This window comes from Colletotrichum tamarilloi, assembly GCF_030869305.1.
Source record: "Colletotrichum tamarilloi strain Tom-12 chromosome Unknown Scaffold_272.1, whole genome shotgun sequence".
Lineage (NCBI taxonomy): Eukaryota > Fungi > Ascomycota > Sordariomycetes > Glomerellales > Glomerellaceae > Colletotrichum > Colletotrichum tamarilloi.
In genome coordinates this window covers 1-19,218 of record NW_026849655.1, presented here as the reverse complement: position 1 = coordinate 19,218, position 19,218 = coordinate 1, and the positions used below count along the sequence as shown (strand labels likewise).

Below are 19,218 nucleotides of genomic sequence, written 5' to 3'. Positions count from 1 at the left end.
TCCTCGAGAGCCTGACGAAGCTGATCTTCGGTATATTGAGGCATTATATATAGAAGAAGACATGTGCAAAAGATGAGCCCATTTGGACGCGAATTGAAAATGTTGTGATAAAAGGAGGTTGGGGGTGGGCATTGGGTTGTGGTGGATTTTCGCGTTTTTGTGGGTGCCAGAAACAGGGGGGTGCCAGGAAGTGGGTATGTTGACTTACCGAACGAAGTCCCATAAAGCTCCTGCGAACCGGCAGATCTACCAGAGGCACAATCGACGAAACCGGGGGCAGAAACAGTTAGTTGATCTCCAGTGCCTTGGGAGAAAAATGCACGGTAGCCGTCATTCTCAGTCGCTCCAACGACGATGATATCCGTGGTAGGCCCGAAGAGAGCAGGGTACTCTGTCACATCATCCACGCCATATTGCTGAACCATGAAACGTGATTAGCAAGATGGAAGGCCAAAAATAGAAGGCGCAATTTCGGGACACTCACAGCATCATTTCCAGACGCCGTGACGATGACGATATCTTCGGCCATAAGGGCTACAAGCAGTAGCTTGTACGCGGTGGTGGTAGACGACAATTTGTCGGGGATACCTGCCATAGGTGGATGGTTAAAACGTTCTGAGAAGTGCAGCACAACCAGGCCGATAGGGAACGAGCCTTGTCGTGAGACTTACGAGATCCTAGGGACATGTTGATGACAGCTTTGCCTTCAAGCTTCTTCTGGAAGACATCGTTGCTAATCTCAATCAAAGCTGTGAAGATAGCGGAGAGCGAGAGAGTGCCTGGTAGCTTCACAGCAATCAAATCAGCTCCCTTGGCGGTGCCGTATGCTGGTCCGGCTGCTTTCGAAGCTACACAGGAGCCGTGGTTCAAGAAGTCAGTCTCGTCCTTCGTCGCGCCAGGGGCGTACATAAAGCCCTTCGTTCCCGTCATGCCCGTCCATTCCTGCCATGAGTTAGCAATTGGTCTCGGACGAGGGCATTCTTTTTGAGGATTTCATACGGAGTTCTCAGCATTGGCGCCCGTGTCAATGACATAAATCGTGACTCCCTTTCCAGCTTCAGAAGCATATCCGAATCCAGGCAAGTCCGCAATGCTTGCTCCAGCTGGCTGCGAAATTGCCTTGAGTTCATCAACTGCATCCGATTGTAGTGCAATATCAGACGGGTTAGGAACACTTGTCTTTGGCGAACCAGGAGGGCCAGTCGCTGTTGGCTGGCGCGATGCAGATGAAGGCGGTGCAGAAGATGACGGCGGTTGCTCTTCTTCCAGCCTCTCATCAGGAGTGACACCGGCAACCTATGTGTTCTTTTAGTATTGTGAGCACTTACGGACTCAAAGAAACTAAGACTTACACCAGGACGCTTGGACATAGCGTTTGCCTGCTCAGTAGTGATGTTCGCCTTGAACATGGCCACCAAGCCGGTGCGGTCACTAATGACCTCCTCCAGTGACCTTGGTGCAGCATCTCTTGAGAGTGTGTTGTTGAGGTCTTGAATCTCTTGTTTTGTGGAGTTTTGCGAAGTGAGAATGATGTAGGGCGTTGGTACAGCTGTGGATGACGGTGTGGAAGACGATGTTGCAGATGTTGAAGTAGGTGCTGCGGAGGTAGAGCTGGGAACAGACGGAGCAGAAGAAGGAGGCTTGGATTCTGCCGGATCCGAGGTTTGCGGATTTTGTGATGGGGCCGGATTCGAGATGTTTTCAATCTCAGGAGTATCACCGTTCGCTCCGGTACCGATGATTGACACAACAGCTCCGGGAGCTAGCGCGTGGGTGACACCTGCAACCACGAGAGATCCGCCGCCAGCGCCAGCTACGTAGGTTGCTCCGATAACTGCTACGACGACCTCTCCACCAGAGATTGTCTGAGTTGTCGGTGCTGAGCTTGACGTCCCGATGGTTGTCCATGTGGATGATACGCGTGTGGATGTTCTAGGGTCGGGAGTGATTAGGGGTTGTGTGGAGGAGGCCCTGGTGCTAGCTGGTCTTGTGGTGTTTGAGACGGGAGCTTGCCTCGCCATCAGGTGGCGTCTGCTGTGCATCAGATCGTTCCGGCTATCCTGGTGCGGGAGAGAGACGGCCCCGCTGCTGAGTAACAGCAGGGTGAGCCCGCGGAGTAGGCCGTTGAGATGCATATGAACGAAGGGGTAGGTAAAGAATGACTGTGCTCAAAGAGCGAAGGTAAAGATTGAATGAGTCTCAAAGGATTGTGAGCGGTGGACAGATGCAATCGATATGGAACGAATCATATTTTGGTACTAGAATATATAGAATTCTTACCGTCTAAGACGGGTCACCAAGGCTTCTGCTAGCGGCCGACGAACTGAGGCCCTAGCTGTCATCTCAACTTTCCCGTCTTGGCGTAAAGTTCAGTCAATCAATTTACTGTCAGGAGAACTTTGCGCCATGTTAATGAGCATGATCGCGAGAAAGCTCCCCCACGTGCCTAGGCTGACTGAGAGCTGCTGGTGCGGTTATTCTTAGCGATGGTGCAAGTCGCTTACACGATGCCGATAATTTAAGCCATACGGAGATAAACTTTAATAATGTTTGGACTGACAGCTCCAGAGGCGTGGCAGCCCTACGAGTTCATGACTCGTGGACGAAGAGTCCAGGCTCCGTCGCCCCTCCTTCAGGATCCCGCGACTTTATGTAAAGCATGGATATTGGCTGCGTGGTAATAAGAGGCTGTGTACCGCGCGCATCTTGACCAATACATGCCGGTTTAGCCGTTCAGGTCATGTTTCGGAATCCGCAGTGCCTTGGCTTGCGGATAAACTTGTAAATTCGTGGCCGAGCCCGAATCGACTGTGGGTTGACCTAACAAAAGAAGCCAGATCATGACGCGGTCGATGAAGTTATGAACAAAGTGCAGGGTCCATCTGGCAACTCCTCGTTATCGCTATGGAGGAGACGTAGCCCTAGTAACAACCTAGTGATAGCTGTTCTGGACATGAATGTAAGTACTGACGCGCGTGTGGTGCGTCTGCGGCCTCGGAGGGTTCGGAGTGAATCTGAGACGCTCTCCATGCCTTCTGATTGATTACAAATAAGGGGCCGGTGATGAGACCTACTCGATATTTGCGTCAAGCCAGAACTGAATATCCCAGTAACAGCCAGATGGCGTCAACGTATGTGGACGGGTTTTCCTATAAAGTGATAATGAATTATAATGACAGTCAACCTTACTTCCAATGTTTTCGTCTCTGGAAGGTTCAGAATTAAGCGAAAGCTGGAGAAAGACTAGTGACGGATATACTGACGGCTTCTAGTAGTTGATGGGATAACACGGCATTTTCCTAGCGACTCCTTAACGTGTATCCGCCAACAGTGAGTACCTGAGTGAGTCTTGAAGATCTCACAATGAGATCACCCGCTCTTGGCATGCTTTGATGGTTTCAAGGTGATACTGCGTGTCCGTTTGTTTCTCATCATTACATTGTTGATCTCGATGCCACCTCGACCTATTACTACTGCTCCGTTACCGCGATTCCCCTCTCGTGGTGCAATGTCGAGACGTTCGACATCCTATTTAAGGGCCGAAGTCACGTTCTGGAAACCAGGAGGTCCTGTCGTCAACTTAGGCAATCTGAATTCCTTCTCATATCCACGTCGCTAATAAATGCGGTACTGCTCTAATTACAATTGATTTGTGAGCTGATCGTTTAGGTGGCACCAAGGACTAATGAGCCTAGCGACACTGATCATTTAACTCCAGCGAGCCAATTGGGAAGAGACGCTAAGTCCTGAGCAATACCCGACACCGCTTTCCCCTCCCTTACTTTTCTCTCTTCAACATCGCACAGCAACCAAGCGAGACAGGTCTACAGCGCTTCATGCATCGGAAGTGATCGCTGCGTTGCTGTCATTTTGCATGTACTTGGCGCCAAGTTTTCTAGTCTAGTGTCCTCGTCTGCCGACAGCTGTAGCCTGGCGATGGCTCTCTTCTCGACGTTGAAGGATGCTGAACCTGAAAGATCCGAACCACAAGAGTTCGCCTACGCTCTCCGATGCGTTCAATTGCTCGCAGGCTATGGATCTCAGCCGATCAGTTGCAAATTGAAGCCATCTGTATTGGGACAGATCCAGCACAAGTATGAGGCGTTGTCATACGCATGGGGCGACACCACGAAGAAAGTCGAGATTATTCTGGAAGGACAACCATTCAAGATCACCAAAAACCTCGAAACGGCTTTACGTCGCCTGCGGTTGGCAAAAGAAGATCGCTTGTTATGGATAGATGCAGTATGCATCAATCAACATGATCGCCCCGAAGTCAATCTGCAGGTCAAGAGGATGTGGTCAGTGTACAGATACGCTTCGAAGGTCATTGTTTTCCTAGGCGAGGGTACGACTGGTACTCATCACGCCGTCGATCTGATACAGGCTTTGGCGAGAGAGGGTAACCGGCTTGGCCATCGGCGCGTCACGTCTTTATTGTTCACCAAAGATGCTCAGCCCACGAAAAAGGCTCTACAAGGGTTAATGAGCAGTCCATGGTGGAGCAGATCCTGGGTCATCCAAGAGTTCGCAGTTGCGACTGAGGTTGCCTTTGTCTGTGGTGACCTGGAGTGGTCCGGTGAATCCTTTTCCGAGGCACTGCGGACCCTGGTAGATGTCAGATTCAATGCAGCTCTACCGCGCGGACAGGAATACTTTATGAGGGAGATCGCATCGACACCAATAAGTCACCTGATGACGGCGCGCAAAGACTACCAAGATAGCCATTCGGAGGCGTCAAGGTCCAAAGGCGCCCCCAAACGAGACCCGCTCAGCCTTCTCTACAGGTTTCGGAGTTTCAAAGCTTCCGACCCTAGAGACAAGGTATACAGCTTGTTCCATCTAATCGGAGAGGTCTCGATGCTACAACCGGACTACAACCGCCCTGTCAAAGATCTCTTCATAGATGTAGTCAAAGCTTCCGTCGGCTCGTCGGGAACTCTCGAGGTTCTCTGCCATCACAACAGGACAAAAAGTTGCATGCCCGACTTGCCGACTTGGTGTCCTGATTGGACCGTGCAACGAGGCCAAAGGATTCTCCTATGGCAGAACGACTATGCAGCTGGGGGTAACGGAAGCAAGCCTTCAGCTAAATTCGAAGGAGATGAGCTACTGTTGCAAGGTAAGGTCCTGGATAATATTGAGTGGGCGGTGTCTTTTGAGCCAAAGATGTTCAGGAAACCGGGGTTGGTCTTTGATCAGATTATGACAATCCAAGCCCAGGTGCTAGAACGGGCGTCTTTACTTCCGAGTGGAAGTCAGGGGGCTACTTCGTTGGTCGACTCGTTTCGAAGAACTTTGGTGGGATCCCGCGTCAGGATAAGAGGGCCGCGTCACGAGGCGACGGTTCTCGGTCAAGGTGAAGCTGACAAGTTCTGGGACGCCTGGTATGTTTTGATGACTGACCAAGAGTCATCGGGAATGCATGGAGCTGCGAAAGCCTATAATGACGCTTTATACAGCGCATTAGCTGGAAGAGTCTTCTTCATTTCTGAGAAGGGCCGCATGGGGCTGGCTGACAACCCGGCAAAGGCCGGCGATGTCGTTGGCATTTTTGCTGGTAGCCGTGTCCTCTTCTGCTTGCGGGAGAAGGCGGGAGGAAGGTCAAAGAGCGATGAAGATTCGAGACGCACTTATAGTCTGGTTGGTGAATGGCGAGTGCTCCCCTAATCTTTTATGAGAATCCCAACTGTCTGGCTACTTACTAACAGTGTTGAATGGTAGTTACTTGCAAGACTTCATGGAAGGCGAGGGCGCCTCTCCTGAAGAGATAATGTCACCAATTTGTCTGATTTGATCACGTATTATAAGTGATTCCTAAGTCCCCTCATTGTCCATGGTGGAGGGCTAGGTTTTGAACAAACCATGAGGTTCGGTTCACTAGCGGAACCCTCCAAAGCACACGTGGTTTACAGGAATGAAGAGAACGCAGTTGTTTCGGTGGCTACAGGAGGTCCAATGTGAGGTAGATAAGGGAGACCCCAATCTAAACAAAACAACAAAGACGATGATAGCGAAGAAAAGCGCGCTTCGAAGAATTAGCGAGGTGTCCTAGTCCGCTACTGGCATGCCAGAAATTATCAGATGGCCCCTTGCCTCTTCCGAAGAAGGCAATTCAATCGTCGGTGCAATGCCAAGCACCGAGGCCCCTTGTGATTGCGGCCCGGAGCTTAACCCCGCAAGAATGGATTCGACTACACTACGAATAGTCTAGTCTCAACAATGAATAGGTGGATGCAACAGGCCACGACTGTCCTAGGTAGGCCAGGGGCTGGGAACATAAAGTGTTGCTGGGGCATTCCACTCCCCACAAATAGTCGAGGGCCGTTCATGCGCCGGCAAGCTTCTCGCCTTGACTCCAGTCTTTTCCAGATCTGACCTTTCTCTTCATAGACGTTCCCAACCACGCCAGATATTCTTTCCATTAAATCCAGTCTCTCCATTTATCTCTACTCAAGCAGCAGTATCTCTGGGGAATTGTCATTGTTGGCTTACACATAGCCCCCGAAACACCGATAAGAAAGAGATCGTGTCGTCATGACGTTAAGCGAAATCACCCCTGTCCCTGCACCATGGAAGCTCAAGGGCGACGTCTACTTCTTCAGCTTCTGGGTGCCCAGAAAGCAGGCAGAGCATCCTCCAACGATCACATACTCTCCACTCGAAGCGAACTCTTCATTTATTTGCCCAGATGGTAGCCGTCCCCTTGGAGGGATCAGCATGATCCAGATCATTCGTTACACTGAAAGTCCAGTCGGTCCCTATGATGAACTGATCTTGAGTCCGGGATTTCACGAGTATACGATTGAGGAGAACGGCAAACGCATCAAAAAGAAGAATGCAAGAATCACCAGGATCTACGTTTCGCAGAAGTACACATGCTGGAATGGGCGAAAGAGTGAGTTTCCTCTGTCATTCACCACAACGCTACGCTAGTTGCTCACAAAGGAGGAAGATTGGAACATTCCTAAACATCTAGCAACCTTCGACTGGAAAACAAACTCCGACGGTAGCACTTCTGTGAGAGTCTTCCCTCACGACACATCCGGTGACATCGAAGAAACCGCGGCAAGCACCACACCTCTCTTCCAAGCCACGTTCAAGCCTATCCCATATGTGCCGTCGTTCCCCCTCTCTCTTGACATTTTGAAGTACGTTGGTGTGGATGCAACTCTTGTTCAGCCCCCATTGCCCCAGGGAAGTGGAAGTCAGGGGGAATTACCAGGGACCGATCGCTGGTGCAGCATTGCGCCAGGTCAAAGCTCAAAGAAGACGAGTCTAGGTTGGTTCGATATCCGACAAGCTGATGAAAAGGGTCACATTATCGGGGAACACGAGAACTTCTGGCCTATGCTTGGAAGGTGGCAAATTGGCATGAAGATGGAGGATTCAGTTGTTTCCTTTCCCGAACCTAAATATTGGGACGCACCCAAATCGGTCCTGTAACCAAGTATCGAGCCATTGAGACCGAAGGACCGGAGAAACTATTGTGCCAGCGCCTGTGTCGTATTAGTAGACCTCAAGGTGAAGTGCCATGGGTATTGTACATGTATACTTTATGTAGGACGCCAAGTAGCAAGGAGACCAATTCGGGATCTTTCGCGCTTGACGAAACCTGTCGACCCAGTCTAGATTGTTCCACCCACACCTCTGCAAGCCCACCAAGGGATGACAGTTCATCGACAGGGGAAAAGACGTCTGGCGGTTGTCTCACTGATTACGCGAGGCTTTCCAGCCAAATTGAGTTATCGTCTCTGCCGCCGTAACTCAAGCTCGTCTCAGTGTGAGTCCCCCACTGCCTCAAGTATATATCCTGACAAGTAGGTGACAACATAAGGTAGGATGCTGGCCAACAAAAGATTGTGTAATGCTCAAGTACCTGCTTATTGTTCTTTTGTATTACTTTTTTATTCTTCTTTTTGTTATCTTTACCATTTCTATTACAAGTCTTATTTCTTTTCCCCTTCTCATTTCTACTACTTTCATCTTATGTATATTCCTTCGTGAATGCTATTTAAAGAAGAATAGGAATAAGAATGATGATAGGAGAGCTAGGTAGAGCACTTGTAGACTAGCAATCGAATTTTGTCACCCACTCGTCTCCTAGTAGACACATGTTGGCGGCGGTCTGGCCATCTGAAACGGCTAGGCAATAGCATCACAGGGATTTCCACTGTAGTACTCTCGTATCAAAGTAGGAATTTCTCTATCTTAAGCCGGCGGCTCCATTTAAGGTAACCTTGTCAATAAATGTGTTCATCCAGGTATGGACCACTTAGTTTTGGGTTGTTTTGAACGGCCTAAAGAGCAAGGAGGACCCTTGAGTTGATATTCGATTGTGAGACACTTCCATTAGTCGTGAAGACTTGATTGTGGAAGTGAAAAGATAGGCGGAGAAGATGAAATGCGACGCTCGCTCACGAAGTACGTTATCTGTCCGTTGAATCTACCTAAAACGCATTCTGTCCTTCATCAACAACCCGTGATTTACTGCGTTTACGGCCTCCCCCTTCATCAAACCCTGCACACACGACTCACCCACCAAAAGCCAGCAGTCTCCCTCCTTACGCACACAGTACGGCACATCGCCGCCTGCAAGCACGACAACAGCATCTCCCTGCCGAATATTTGATGGACCAATGCCCATTCTCCCGTCTGCCGTAACCAAGAAGGCCCTATCGAAACCATAGTTGTGAACCAGGCTCTTGTAGTAGTCTACAGCTCCACCGGATGATAAGTCCTGGAGTACGGAAAGAGCATTCGGATCCCCGCTCTGCTCTACGCACAAGGACGAAAGTGATATGTCGTTTAGCATAAGATGATGGACATAGGCTGCGCCGTCCGCGACAGACTGTTCCCAGTCCCGGCCGACAAAGGAATGCTGCTCGACTGTAGTTGCGCTAACAAACTGTCTCGTCCAGGCAGATATGGTCTCCCGTTTGAGTGTCTTCAGCGCCTCTGACAAGATGCGCGTCATCTGCTCTGTAAAAGGCTGCTCGGGTTCAACCTTGCGAGAAGGATTCACACCAAACGGCAAAGCTACCTCGACTGTGGTCACCCTGATACCCACGAGTGAGAGTACTCGCGGATCGTCTTCATGACGGATCTCAAGTTCAAGCCCAGACGCTGCAGAGAATTGTTCGAGAAAGCCGAGTCTGGCTGGCCTAGACTTGTCTCCGGCATGCACCCACGAGAGACTTGTAGCGATGCCCTCGTTGGGATTCTTGAAATCGCTCCAGTCCGGGCACCACGAGGGTATATCTAGACTCTCCTCCCGCTGTCTTCTGGTGATACTGCCATCGACACAACGTGCTCGGGTCAAGAACGCAAGCGAGCAGCTCTGTTGCAGCATGTATCGCCCAACCCTCAGGTATACATCCGTCACGTCAATCTGATAGTCTGGTCTCAGCTCGAGAGGCATAGTAGCCAGATCCTGACATTCGCGAGCAAGACCCATGAGTCCATAGATCTTGTCCCTCTGGTCGGTGGCGTTGAACTTGACCTGCGTGATTGAGACGAGCGCATCAAGGGGCCACAGCGTCTGCGCTCGCTGGAGATTAGCCATGGTGTCGATATTACGCAGCTGTTCGGGCACTTGAGACAGTCGCATGTAGCCATTTTTGCGCAGCCAAGCCGCCGCCCAGCCAAAGTGACTCCAGGGGAAATACTGCTCCCCGTGGAGGAAGATTGGATCCTGCGTCGACAGGGCGACCTCCTGAACGACCCAGATCCTAGAAAACCACCGCCTCCTTACGAGGTTCTTAAGATGCGACCACCGAAAGTCTTCCCATGGCGGCAGGCCGGAGGCTTCGTGTGCAGAGGGTCGGTACATGCGGGTGGGTATGTCATTCGGCTCCGTGGCTCTGGGATTCTGTTGCCTGAAGATGTGGTGTATGCTGTCCAGCAGCTCCCACGCGCCGTAGCAGTCGCTGGAGTCGGGACCGAGCCAGATAAGTGTTCTGATGGCGCTGCGGTACAGCTGACCCATGAGGGAGACTTGAGCCGCGCGCTCGTCGAGATTTGACTGATCGATGCAGATGCTGTCGATCCAGATGTGACGAACGGGAGGGTCGAGCTCGGAGTTGCTTCTTGCCAATTGCGAGAGCCTGTGAACGCAGGCGGCGAGATCAGCTCCGAGCGTGACGACTTGGCTGTTTATGAGGACGTCCTGGTAGCTGTGCTGGCTCGTCCAGCTGTGACTAAGGGCGTAATATGGAGGAGCCTCGCGCAGTTCCACTACTTCTAAATTTCCCACTTCATCTGAGTCGGGGTCTGGATTCAGTCGCAGAAGCCGAACTTGGTTGGTCTTGAGAGGGTTGTAGAGGCCGGCCTCTTTCGGGCCCTGGTGAGTGCTCATCTTCGGTTGTCACTGGGAAGATTTGAAGAAAAGCAGCGGGTTGTGGCTCCCTTCCGTAATTTGTACGAAGTCCTGTGGAGGATGAAACTTGGGATGCAACCCTCGTCGCAATCAGCCTGGCCTGCCTATCCCCCGCCTTCTTGGAGAGGAACCTCACGTCATTCGTGGAACTGGATTAAGTGCACAGGCTTACAGGGTTTACATGTGGCGGCAACAGCCGCATACGGCTACTACGAAGGGGCTCAGCACACAATACTCTTCACTACGCATATGTCCTTTTACTCATGAGGCGGAATTCGTACAAGTTGAAAAAATTGGGAACCATTCTTGTGCATCCATGCTTGTATAGCGCGCTTAAGGCTGGCTCAGGAACTCCTCCGGATAGCCATCCAAAAAAAAAAAAAAAATAGGCAGAACCCATGAGACACATGGGGTTGTTACTAAGGCTCCTAATCTGGCTCCTACACAGTGATCCCGCCGATTCTCGCGAGGCAAGGTATCATTGCAGCACGCTCGGACGCAGGAAACGTGGGTGTTCATCTAAGCTTCTCATGTCTTACATGACGATATGGGCAGGAGTGGGACCCTGCTGCTTGGGACGGCCCGAAGCGAGTGCCAGCGGTTTGACTGACGCCAAACTATAAACACCTGGTCACCAGAGCCCGACATGAGTCAAGACGACCTCCCTGGCCTGCTGTATTCGCCGAGGAGTGTCCCTCATCCGCGTTCGAAGTTACATACGATTTAACATAAAACATGAAGATGGGGAACTCCAGTCTGGTTATCTGAGCTTGCATTATGAGCCGTCCCGGGTCGAACGGTTCTACTATACAACACAAACTACGAGAGACACAACACTGGAATTGCGGCGCTATGAGTTTTATGTGATCATTCTTTCGGCTCATACTTGAAATTCACACTGAGTCAGAAGATCCTTCATGGTCACCAGTGTCACCGGTAACAATGGAGGATGTGGTCATGAATCGTAAATTTTACAGGATATCTAATGCGCCGAGCTCTCTACATGAATGGTGAAATCTATTGAACTCTAAGCTCTGACCCTCTCCTGTCCAACCTTGGCAGCAAGCTCCAAGCCCTCAGCGACGTCGTTCGGCTGGGACAGGAAGGGGGAGTGCGAGGCCTTAGAAGAGTAGGTGATGGCCGTAGGGCCGAGAAGAGTGGCCATACCCTGCTGGACGGCGAGGGGGATTGCCTTGTCCTCGTCGCAGAAAAAGAACATGGAGTCAATCTCGTGCCACGGCTCGTAGGTCACAACATCGTCGAAGACCTGGGCAGACTGGTGCTGCAGCTGCTCGATAGCCTTGGCGCGAGTCTCAGGCTCAACATCGTGGTAGAAAATCTCCTCGGGGGTCTGGGCGTAGACGTAGTTGCCCTGTGACAGTGTGAATATCGGAATAGCGAAATCGTTCAGCTTCATCTTACCTCAAACTTCATCCACGGGAGGAACTGGCCGCCAAGCATCTCTCTGATGCACTTGCCCTTGGGCACAACGAAGGCGGTAAGGTAGACGAAAGTAATGACACCACCCTTCTTACCCTCTTTGATGCGCTGCTTGTAGCCAAGACCCTCGACGGCATTGGCTCCGACAAGACCACCGTAGGAGTGCACAACGAGAACGATCTCCTTGCCCTCGTCGGCGAGTCTCTGGAGGACAGCTCTGACGGCATTGGCATCGTCTGTGAGGCCCTTGGTGGGGGGCTCAGCGCCGACAGAGGGGTACTCAACGGCCTCAACGGGGTAGCCGCGAGACTCGAGGAGTTGTTGAGCAGGCGAGTAGCAGGTCTCCTTGTGCCAGGCACCAGGTGCGAGGACGAAAGTGGGCTTGGTGGTAGACATTGTTGGTGGTGTGTGGGTTGTGTTGAAGAGTTAAGCGAGGATGGTGAGCTCGGCAGGGGAATTCCAGAAAAGTCAAAAGCTTGAATCATTGACTGGCAGAAGGAAGACGCTGCCATGCTATTAAATATGAGTGATATCTGATCATGGGAGCCGGCGCTCAACTCGCGTCTGCCCCTCGCCTCACCGCAATCCATCCTTTCCCCTCACCTTTGTAAAACGGCAACTTTACGGCCCCGGTGATATCCCTGAAAGACGCGCCTTTAGCACGCCTCTAGCTCCCTGGAAACCCAGTCCGGAACTCGGGAAACCCTGGAAAGAGCCCACTAACGTACGGCAACTGCCACATCTCTCGCGAGAGCTACGGAGTTGCGTGCGGGTCGGGCGACTCATGAGCTTCATTGCGTCGCACTCAATGCGGAGCATTCTTCAGCGGCACTCCCCAACGAGGTCGCATTGTCCAGTAATGGGCCGAATTCAGATTGATAGGGGTCTTGTCAAGAGGTGCGTGCGCACGTCAAGAGGGGACCTCAAGGATACTGTTCCCGGACGACTATGCCGGCGACTTTTCTCTTCAGGTGTCCTTGACTGGGGTCACTTCCGATGATTCCCTTGCCAAGTTGATTTCTGCACCGATTTCTGACAACAGCGTCGTAGTAGGCGACCCTTGTGTCATTTTGCATGCTTTGTTTGGAATGTTTGACCCTCAGCCCACGTGTAAAACGAGAGGGTCTTCGGAAGCAGGGTATTGGTGGAGGGGTTGCTCGACGATCAATGACCTGGGTCAGTCTCTGTTGGGGTGACGTTGGGCAAAAGCGCTGTTCAATCCACCACTCCCCGAAAGCTGACATCGCCGCTACCTGCTACCTAGGTCGCCTGTACATAATGTCTCTTCACGAACTTACCCAGCTAGCTCACGTTGCGCTACCCGCTCTCGACAATCTGTGACGTTGGGAGCATTATTTCTGATAGGGGCCGTATAACCGGCCCATCGGAACAAATTCATGAGGGGGAGAGTACTCGGCGAGGCAGCAAATGCCATCAGGCTGCTGATACGTCGGAAACAACCTGCGCGCATCATCGGTCGTCATCAAGACAAAGAAAATTCGCCGCGGATATTGTCACTGCTGGTTTACTTGTGAATAGTGAGGATTGTTTTGAAAGTCATGAGCAAGGTTCAGAAGTGGTCAGCATGGTCCGCCTCTCGTGTTGAAGAGGGCTGGCTGGGTTTTGCCGCCTCCATGCGGTCTTGATCTCAAACGGTTCATGCGGCTGTAACAAGAACGCATAGCTGAGCAGGTCCATTGAAGGCTGACATCTTCGAAGCGTCCGCATTCGGTCCGCCCTACTGCGATTAAGTGGCACTGGTGCTGACGAGGCCATTTGGGAAGAAATAGGGCTGAGTGTGATGCAGGCCATCCTCAAAATGGTTAGATATCACCCAACGAAGTGGTCATTCGGGAGAGGATTCTCATTGATAGTGACCAATAAACTTACTCCGCAAGGCGGAGTGAGACTGTTCCATTGCCTGCTTGGCAGAAAGGCGGGCGGGCGGAGACGTCAAGTCGCCGTAGATCTTGCTTTAGTTTTAGTCTGGCACACACACGGCCTTCATTGGCTTAACGTCTAAGCCGCGAAACCAAGTTTCCTGACCACATAGAAAAGCCTTCACGGAGACCTCAAGCATCTGTACTACCTATTTAAGGAACCTATCAACACCTACTGAGCACCGTGAGTGCCAAACTAATGCTCGAGGCTTATGGGACATGATGCAGATGACCTGAAGCACATCTGGACTCAAATATGGCTCACGAATGTAGAACAACAACGGAGTTGTTCACAATGAGCGAAGAAGCACAGGCACTGACTTATTCATATGCCTCAGATTCAAGAGTGAGGCCGCAAGTCTGAAAGTCATGAGACGGTTAATGATATCCATGACTAAATCTAAAAGAGACGGCAATGTTTGACGAGGGACCACGTCAAGGTAAGTCGTCGCATCTTAACCAAGAAACACTAGAAGTCCTATTCGCCTGAGGGAGTAAGCAAGTGAAAGTTCAAAGTTATTACCGACTTTGTCAACTTGTCAAGAGGGCTTCGTTTCATAGGTCCTCTCAAAGACGAAATCAACTTAGCTCATTCACGTCAATTTATCGCCAATGTCACAACTTATTTGACGGTAAAAATCTGGTTTAATGTTGTTCTCACCGATGAGAGTGCTTCATTTTACCAATCTGTTGGGAACGGTGTGTTTCGATATGAACACAACCATGAGTGCATATGCACGATCTTGTGAGGAAAGCCGCAGCAAAGCCTGACTGTCTCACTGTGTCACAGATTAAGGCGCTTCCATCCAACGATTGGCTCCAACAAGCGGCGTCAGCCTTCGATCTAGATTCAGCGAATTGGACTATGCCACATCCCGTCATGCGTCACGCTGATTCTTGGATCCATTGGGCTAGCGCCGCATACCGATTTCAGTTGAGTTCCAGGGTAAGCGGACATCGGTGAGACGATCCAGGCAGCCTCGTTTCTGCCTGAAGCTTCGCGCGGCTTCATAAAGTACCTTGCCTCGCGAAACATCGCAAAAGACTCTTAAAGTCAAGGCTGGCCCCCAGTTTGTTTACTTCGCCAGACTTTTACAGCTCAATTACGTTGTGAAAGCGATCATGAGTGAACTCTTTAGGCTCACCAAAGCCTCGCTTCTTACCAGCGCTACTGGCGCCACTGATGCAACGTCTCAAAAGTTATACCAAGGACTCAACGACTTCTTGGAACGTACTGCACCAGGATTCAAATTCTTTACAACTTGGCTTAAACTCGACATCACCACAATCATCCTCCTGATAACCTTGGGAGGAGAATTGCCAAGGGCTTTGACGGGCATTCAAAAGCTGGGAACCCAGATCTACTGGTGGATTACCCGCTTCTTCACGGCTTCCATCTCGATAGGGAGTAACGACAAACTCAACAGAGAGGTTCTCAACTGGCTAGGAGCGCACGTTCTCACCCGGCAAGGCACTCGTGTCCTAACAGCCCGAACTGAGGTGATCCAGAATGAGGCGTGGTATTATCGGAAGCCCATCGAGCGAGACGACCTCCATCACGAAAAGAGGGTACCAGTGCAATATTTGCCAACCTTTGGTACAACCTGGTTTATCTTTGAGGGAGGGTTCTTCATGGTCCGAAGAGTGTCTAACGTACGCGTCGGCTCTGCGTACACCGGTGTTCCGGATGAATACTCTGCCGCCCCGGAGGGCGATGAGCCGCTCGTCGTGATGCGCTTGGGGCGCGCTGTCCAGCCCGTCAAAGACTTCCTCAACAACTGTCGGCTCTTTGCGGACAAGCAGCGTGAAGCTTTCATCACGGTGAGAGCAACAAAAAATCAGTATAATCAAGAGAGTTGGGACACCACTATCCTTCGACCGATCCGGCCACTAGAAACCGTACACTTTGACGAGAAGACGAAGACAGAGCTTGTCAATGACATTGAAACGTATCTCAACCAAAAAACCAGGAAGTTTTACACGGAAAGAGGGATACCGTACCGGAGAGGCTATCTCTTCTACGGCCCACCCGGTACAGGCAAGACGTCTCTTTCTCTTGCGCTAGCAAGCTACTTCAACCTTGAGCTCTATCTACTCCATATTCCTAGCATCAGAGATGATAACGACTTGGAGAACCTATTCACCGCACTGCCGCCGAAATGCATCGTTTTGCTGGAGGACATTGACGCGATTGGAATTCAGCATCGCAAGAAGTTCGAGCCGGATGATTCCTCATCGGAAGACAGTGACAGCAGCGCTAGTAGCGCAAGGTCTTTCGGGCGATGTCGTTGTACTTTATCAGGTCTTTTGAACGTCTTGGATGGAGTTGCATCCCAAGAAGGCCGCATCGTCTTGATGACGTCCAATGTGGCTCACAAACTTGATAGAGCGCTCGTAAGACCAGGTCGTATCGATAGAATGATATTTCTGGGAAACATTTCAAAGGGAAGCGCCAAGGGCATGTTTGAGCGCATGTATCGACCGCACCTGTCAACCGAGACTCTCTTAACGGACAAAGACGACGAGGCTCTGAAGAAGCAAACCTCAGAATTCGACAAATTGGCAGAAGGATTCAGTTCTCAAGTCCCAGACGACATATTCACCCCGGCACAATTGCAGGGATTCTTACTCAACCATCGAAATGCACCGGAACAGGCCGTCAGGAGCATTGCTGCATGGGTTGTAGAAGAGAAAGCCGCGATGGATGAAGCGCAGCGACGGAAGAAAGCGGCAAGCGAGCGGAAGGCGAGGAAGAAGAAAGCCCTCAAGATGAAGGCGCTTAAGGCACTGGCTTCGGAGTCCGACAGTGAAGGAGCCAATGAGAAAGCTGGCGCAAAGGAAATTAAGAAGGCCAAAGGGGCCGTGGGAACGAAGACCAAAGCCGCTAGCGACCAACCCCAGAGGCTTCCAGCTGACGGGATAGGGGAAGAGAAGGCATCTGAGGATGCAGAGTCGCGAGTTGAAGGCAAAGAGCCAACTGAATGATTGATGATAGAAGCAGACTTGAGGTTAGCGAACGGCATCTAGCATAGCATCGGAGTTACGGCAACTTCAACTTCTGGGCAGAGACTGTATTTGAATCAGAGTTGCTATGGTCATCAGTAATCGCCAGAGTAAATACGAGCAAGGCAACAGCTTACTTCTTGACGTAATAGGCCTAGTGCTGGTGATGCCAAGAGGATTTCGATCGAAGGCGGCTAGCCGATACGGCACAGCAGGGGTAAACAACCCCCGACTCGAATGTAAGCGATGTATGGAACTCCGCAAGAATATTTCGAAATCCGCTTTCTCCCTTTCATGCACACAACTTCGATTCTTTTCGTCGAGAGATGTCCTCACTGACGTCGTTGTCTTTATAAGCCGGACTACGTCGTACGAGGCGGGGAAACGTCAAATACCCAACTAGCCCACAGGGAGTTTGATGTTGTTCTCTGTGACCTTGAACGCGCTTTTCTGACTCACTTATCGACACTCGTTAATCATTCACCTGGCCTCGATCACTGCGTGGAAGTGCCAATTTGAGCTCACCAAATCAACACTCTCTATTCACAATTGCATCATGCCATCTCCACTCGTTTCAACCCTCTCAGGGGCTCTCCTGCTACTGGGCAACCTCCCCAATGTCGTCGCGGAACTTGATATCAGCAGCGCAGACCGCATCAAAGAATCATCACGATCTCTTGCTAAGGACCTTATGACGTTCTATCAAGGCGACAAGCCTGGACAGACTCCGGGTATACTTCCGTGGTCGTCTGAGGATGTTAACAAATACTGGTGGTACTTGAGTGGCAGCTTCTTTGCTACCTATCTCGACTACTGGCATTTGACAGGAGACGACAGCTACGCGGCTACAGTCAGCAAGGCACTACAGTTCCAGGTTGGACCCGAAAACGATTATATGCCCCCTAATCAGACAGCTAGTCTTGGAAATGAGGATCAATGTTTCTGGGGTACGGCTGCTCTTATGGTTGCCGAGTATGGGTTCCCCGAGGTGGATGGAAAAGCGAGATGGATCGACCTTGTGAAGAATGTGTGGACGACTCAAGCATCGTCTGATCGCTATGATGAGACCTGCAATGGTGGCCTTCGCTGGCAGATTCCATTGTCCAATAATGGATATGAATGGAAGCATAGTAAGTTACGGTGCTTCTTTTGATAAGACTAAGTAAGTGCAGTCAAAGCTAACCTTACATAGCGGCCTCTAACGCGTGTTTCTTCAACCTTGGAGCCCGGCTTGCTCGGTTCACTGGCAACACAACTTACTCTGACTACTCTGATAAGAGATGGGACTGGCTCACTGGAGTCGGTTTCGTTGATACTAGTAACTGGAAGGTCTACGACGGGGCACTTGCAGAGAACAACTGCACCCAAATCGGGAAAGCTCAATGGTCTTACACACCAGCCATGCTCATTCAGGGCGCAGCGTTCATGTATAACAACGTAGGTCTTCCTATCCGAGCATAAGTCTCGAGGCTCAGAGAACCATATGACTAATATCGGTGTAGACAAACGGCTCCGAAATCTGGCGTGAACGTGCCGCGGGACTCTCTGACACTCTGTTGAAAGACTTTTTCCCTGACGGCGTCATTTTCGAATCGGCTTGCGAACCAGCTGAGGGTCCCTGTCCCACTGACGCCCTTTTCTACAAAGGATTTGTGCACCGGTGGCTCTCCTCGGCCACTCAACTCGCCCCTTTCTTGGCAGACACATGGCTTCCGGTCTTGAAAACTTCTGCTGAAGCTGCGGCCAAGCAGTGTGAGCCCGGAAATTCGGAGATCAACAATCGCTGCGGCTTCTATTGGACCAGTGGCAGATTTGTCGACCCTATGACGGCTGACAACACTACGGGTATTGGTGAAGGGTTGAGCGTTCTGGCTGCAGTCTCGAATCTGCTCATCAAGGATGCCAAGGCACCGATCGTTGAGGCTGCTAAAAGTGGCGGAAGCACTGGCAACTCTCCTAGCGGCACGACCGGGGGGTCTTCGCCGACTTCGACTACCTCGACGACGGCTAATCCAGGATCAGGAGCTGGGAAACTTGAACTGGATATGAAAATTCCTTTCCTCATCTCATCATTCATGCTTCTGGCTTGGCACCTCTGATTTCAGGTGACGGACTCAGGGCTCAAAACACATATATCTATCCTCAGATGAAGCTTAGACAAGCGTCAGAACAGTCACGTGAAAGACGAGCGAAGGCGTAGGATTCGAACAGGAGTTGAAGATTAAAGATGTAGAGATTGCTATAGCAAGATAAGTCAACATACCCACTTCCTGGCACCCCCCTGTTTCTGGCACCCACAAAAACGCGAAAATCCACCACAACCCAATGCCCACCCCCAACCTCCTTTTATCACAACATTTTCAATTCGCGTCCAAATGGGCTCATCTTTTGCACATGTCTTCTTCTATATATAATGCCTCAATATACCGAAGATCAGCTTCGTCAGGCTCTCGAGGA

The 19,218-nt window shown here is 51.0% G+C and overlaps 7 protein-coding genes across 7 annotated transcripts; 4 read left to right on the top strand and 3 right to left on the bottom strand.

Annotated features, from left to right (window-relative positions):
• CTAM01_16865 (uncharacterized protein) lies at positions 1–2,135 on the bottom strand (the record flags this gene model as incomplete). The annotated part of the gene is made up of 5 exons (XM_060532857.1): positions 1–416; positions 485–588; positions 672–942; positions 1,000–1,296; positions 1,353–2,135. Coding segments are annotated over 5 exons (1,871 nt in total), but the record flags the coding sequence as incomplete, so codon positions are not given.
• Positions 2,136–3,936: 1,801 nt separating this feature from the next.
• Positions 3,937–5,670, top strand: CTAM01_16864 (uncharacterized protein; the record flags this gene model as incomplete). The annotated part of the gene is made up of 1 exon (XM_060532856.1): positions 3,937–5,670. The coding sequence occupies one exon, from the start codon at positions 3,937–3,939 to the stop codon at positions 5,668–5,670; it is 1,734 nt and encodes a 577-aa protein (XP_060372570.1).
• Positions 5,671–6,537: 867 nt separating this feature from the next.
• CTAM01_16863 (uncharacterized protein) lies at positions 6,538–7,446 on the top strand (the record flags this gene model as incomplete). Its single annotated transcript, XM_060532855.1, has 2 exons — positions 6,538–6,898; positions 6,956–7,446. The coding sequence occupies 2 exons, from the start codon at positions 6,538–6,540 to the stop codon at positions 7,444–7,446; spliced, it is 852 nt and encodes a 283-aa protein (XP_060372569.1).
• Positions 7,447–8,352: 906 nt separating this feature from the next.
• On the bottom strand, positions 8,353–10,357 carry CTAM01_16862 (uncharacterized protein; the record flags this gene model as incomplete). The annotated part of the gene is made up of 2 exons (XM_060532854.1): positions 8,353–8,462; positions 8,539–10,357. 2 exons carry the CDS (start codon positions 10,355–10,357, stop codon positions 8,353–8,355), a joined length of 1,929 nt encoding a protein of 642 aa, XP_060372568.1.
• A 1,048-nt stretch (positions 10,358–11,405) lies between these two features.
• CTAM01_16861 (uncharacterized protein) lies at positions 11,406–12,214 on the bottom strand (the record flags this gene model as incomplete). The annotated part of the gene is made up of 2 exons (XM_060532853.1): positions 11,406–11,750; positions 11,801–12,214. 2 exons carry the CDS (start codon positions 12,212–12,214, stop codon positions 11,406–11,408), a joined length of 759 nt encoding a protein of 252 aa, XP_060372567.1.
• A 2,666-nt stretch (positions 12,215–14,880) lies between these two features.
• On the top strand, positions 14,881–16,743 carry CTAM01_16860 (uncharacterized protein; the record flags this gene model as incomplete). The annotated part of the gene is made up of 1 exon (XM_060532852.1): positions 14,881–16,743. The coding sequence occupies one exon, from the start codon at positions 14,881–14,883 to the stop codon at positions 16,741–16,743; it is 1,863 nt and encodes a 620-aa protein (XP_060372566.1).
• A 574-nt stretch (positions 16,744–17,317) lies between these two features.
• Positions 17,318–18,860, top strand: CTAM01_16859 (glycoside hydrolase family 76; the record flags this gene model as incomplete). The annotated part of the gene is made up of 3 exons (XM_060532851.1): positions 17,318–17,891; positions 17,954–18,198; positions 18,264–18,860. 3 exons carry the CDS (start codon positions 17,318–17,320, stop codon positions 18,858–18,860), a joined length of 1,416 nt encoding a protein of 471 aa, XP_060372565.1.
• Positions 18,861–19,218: the final 358 nt, after the last annotated feature.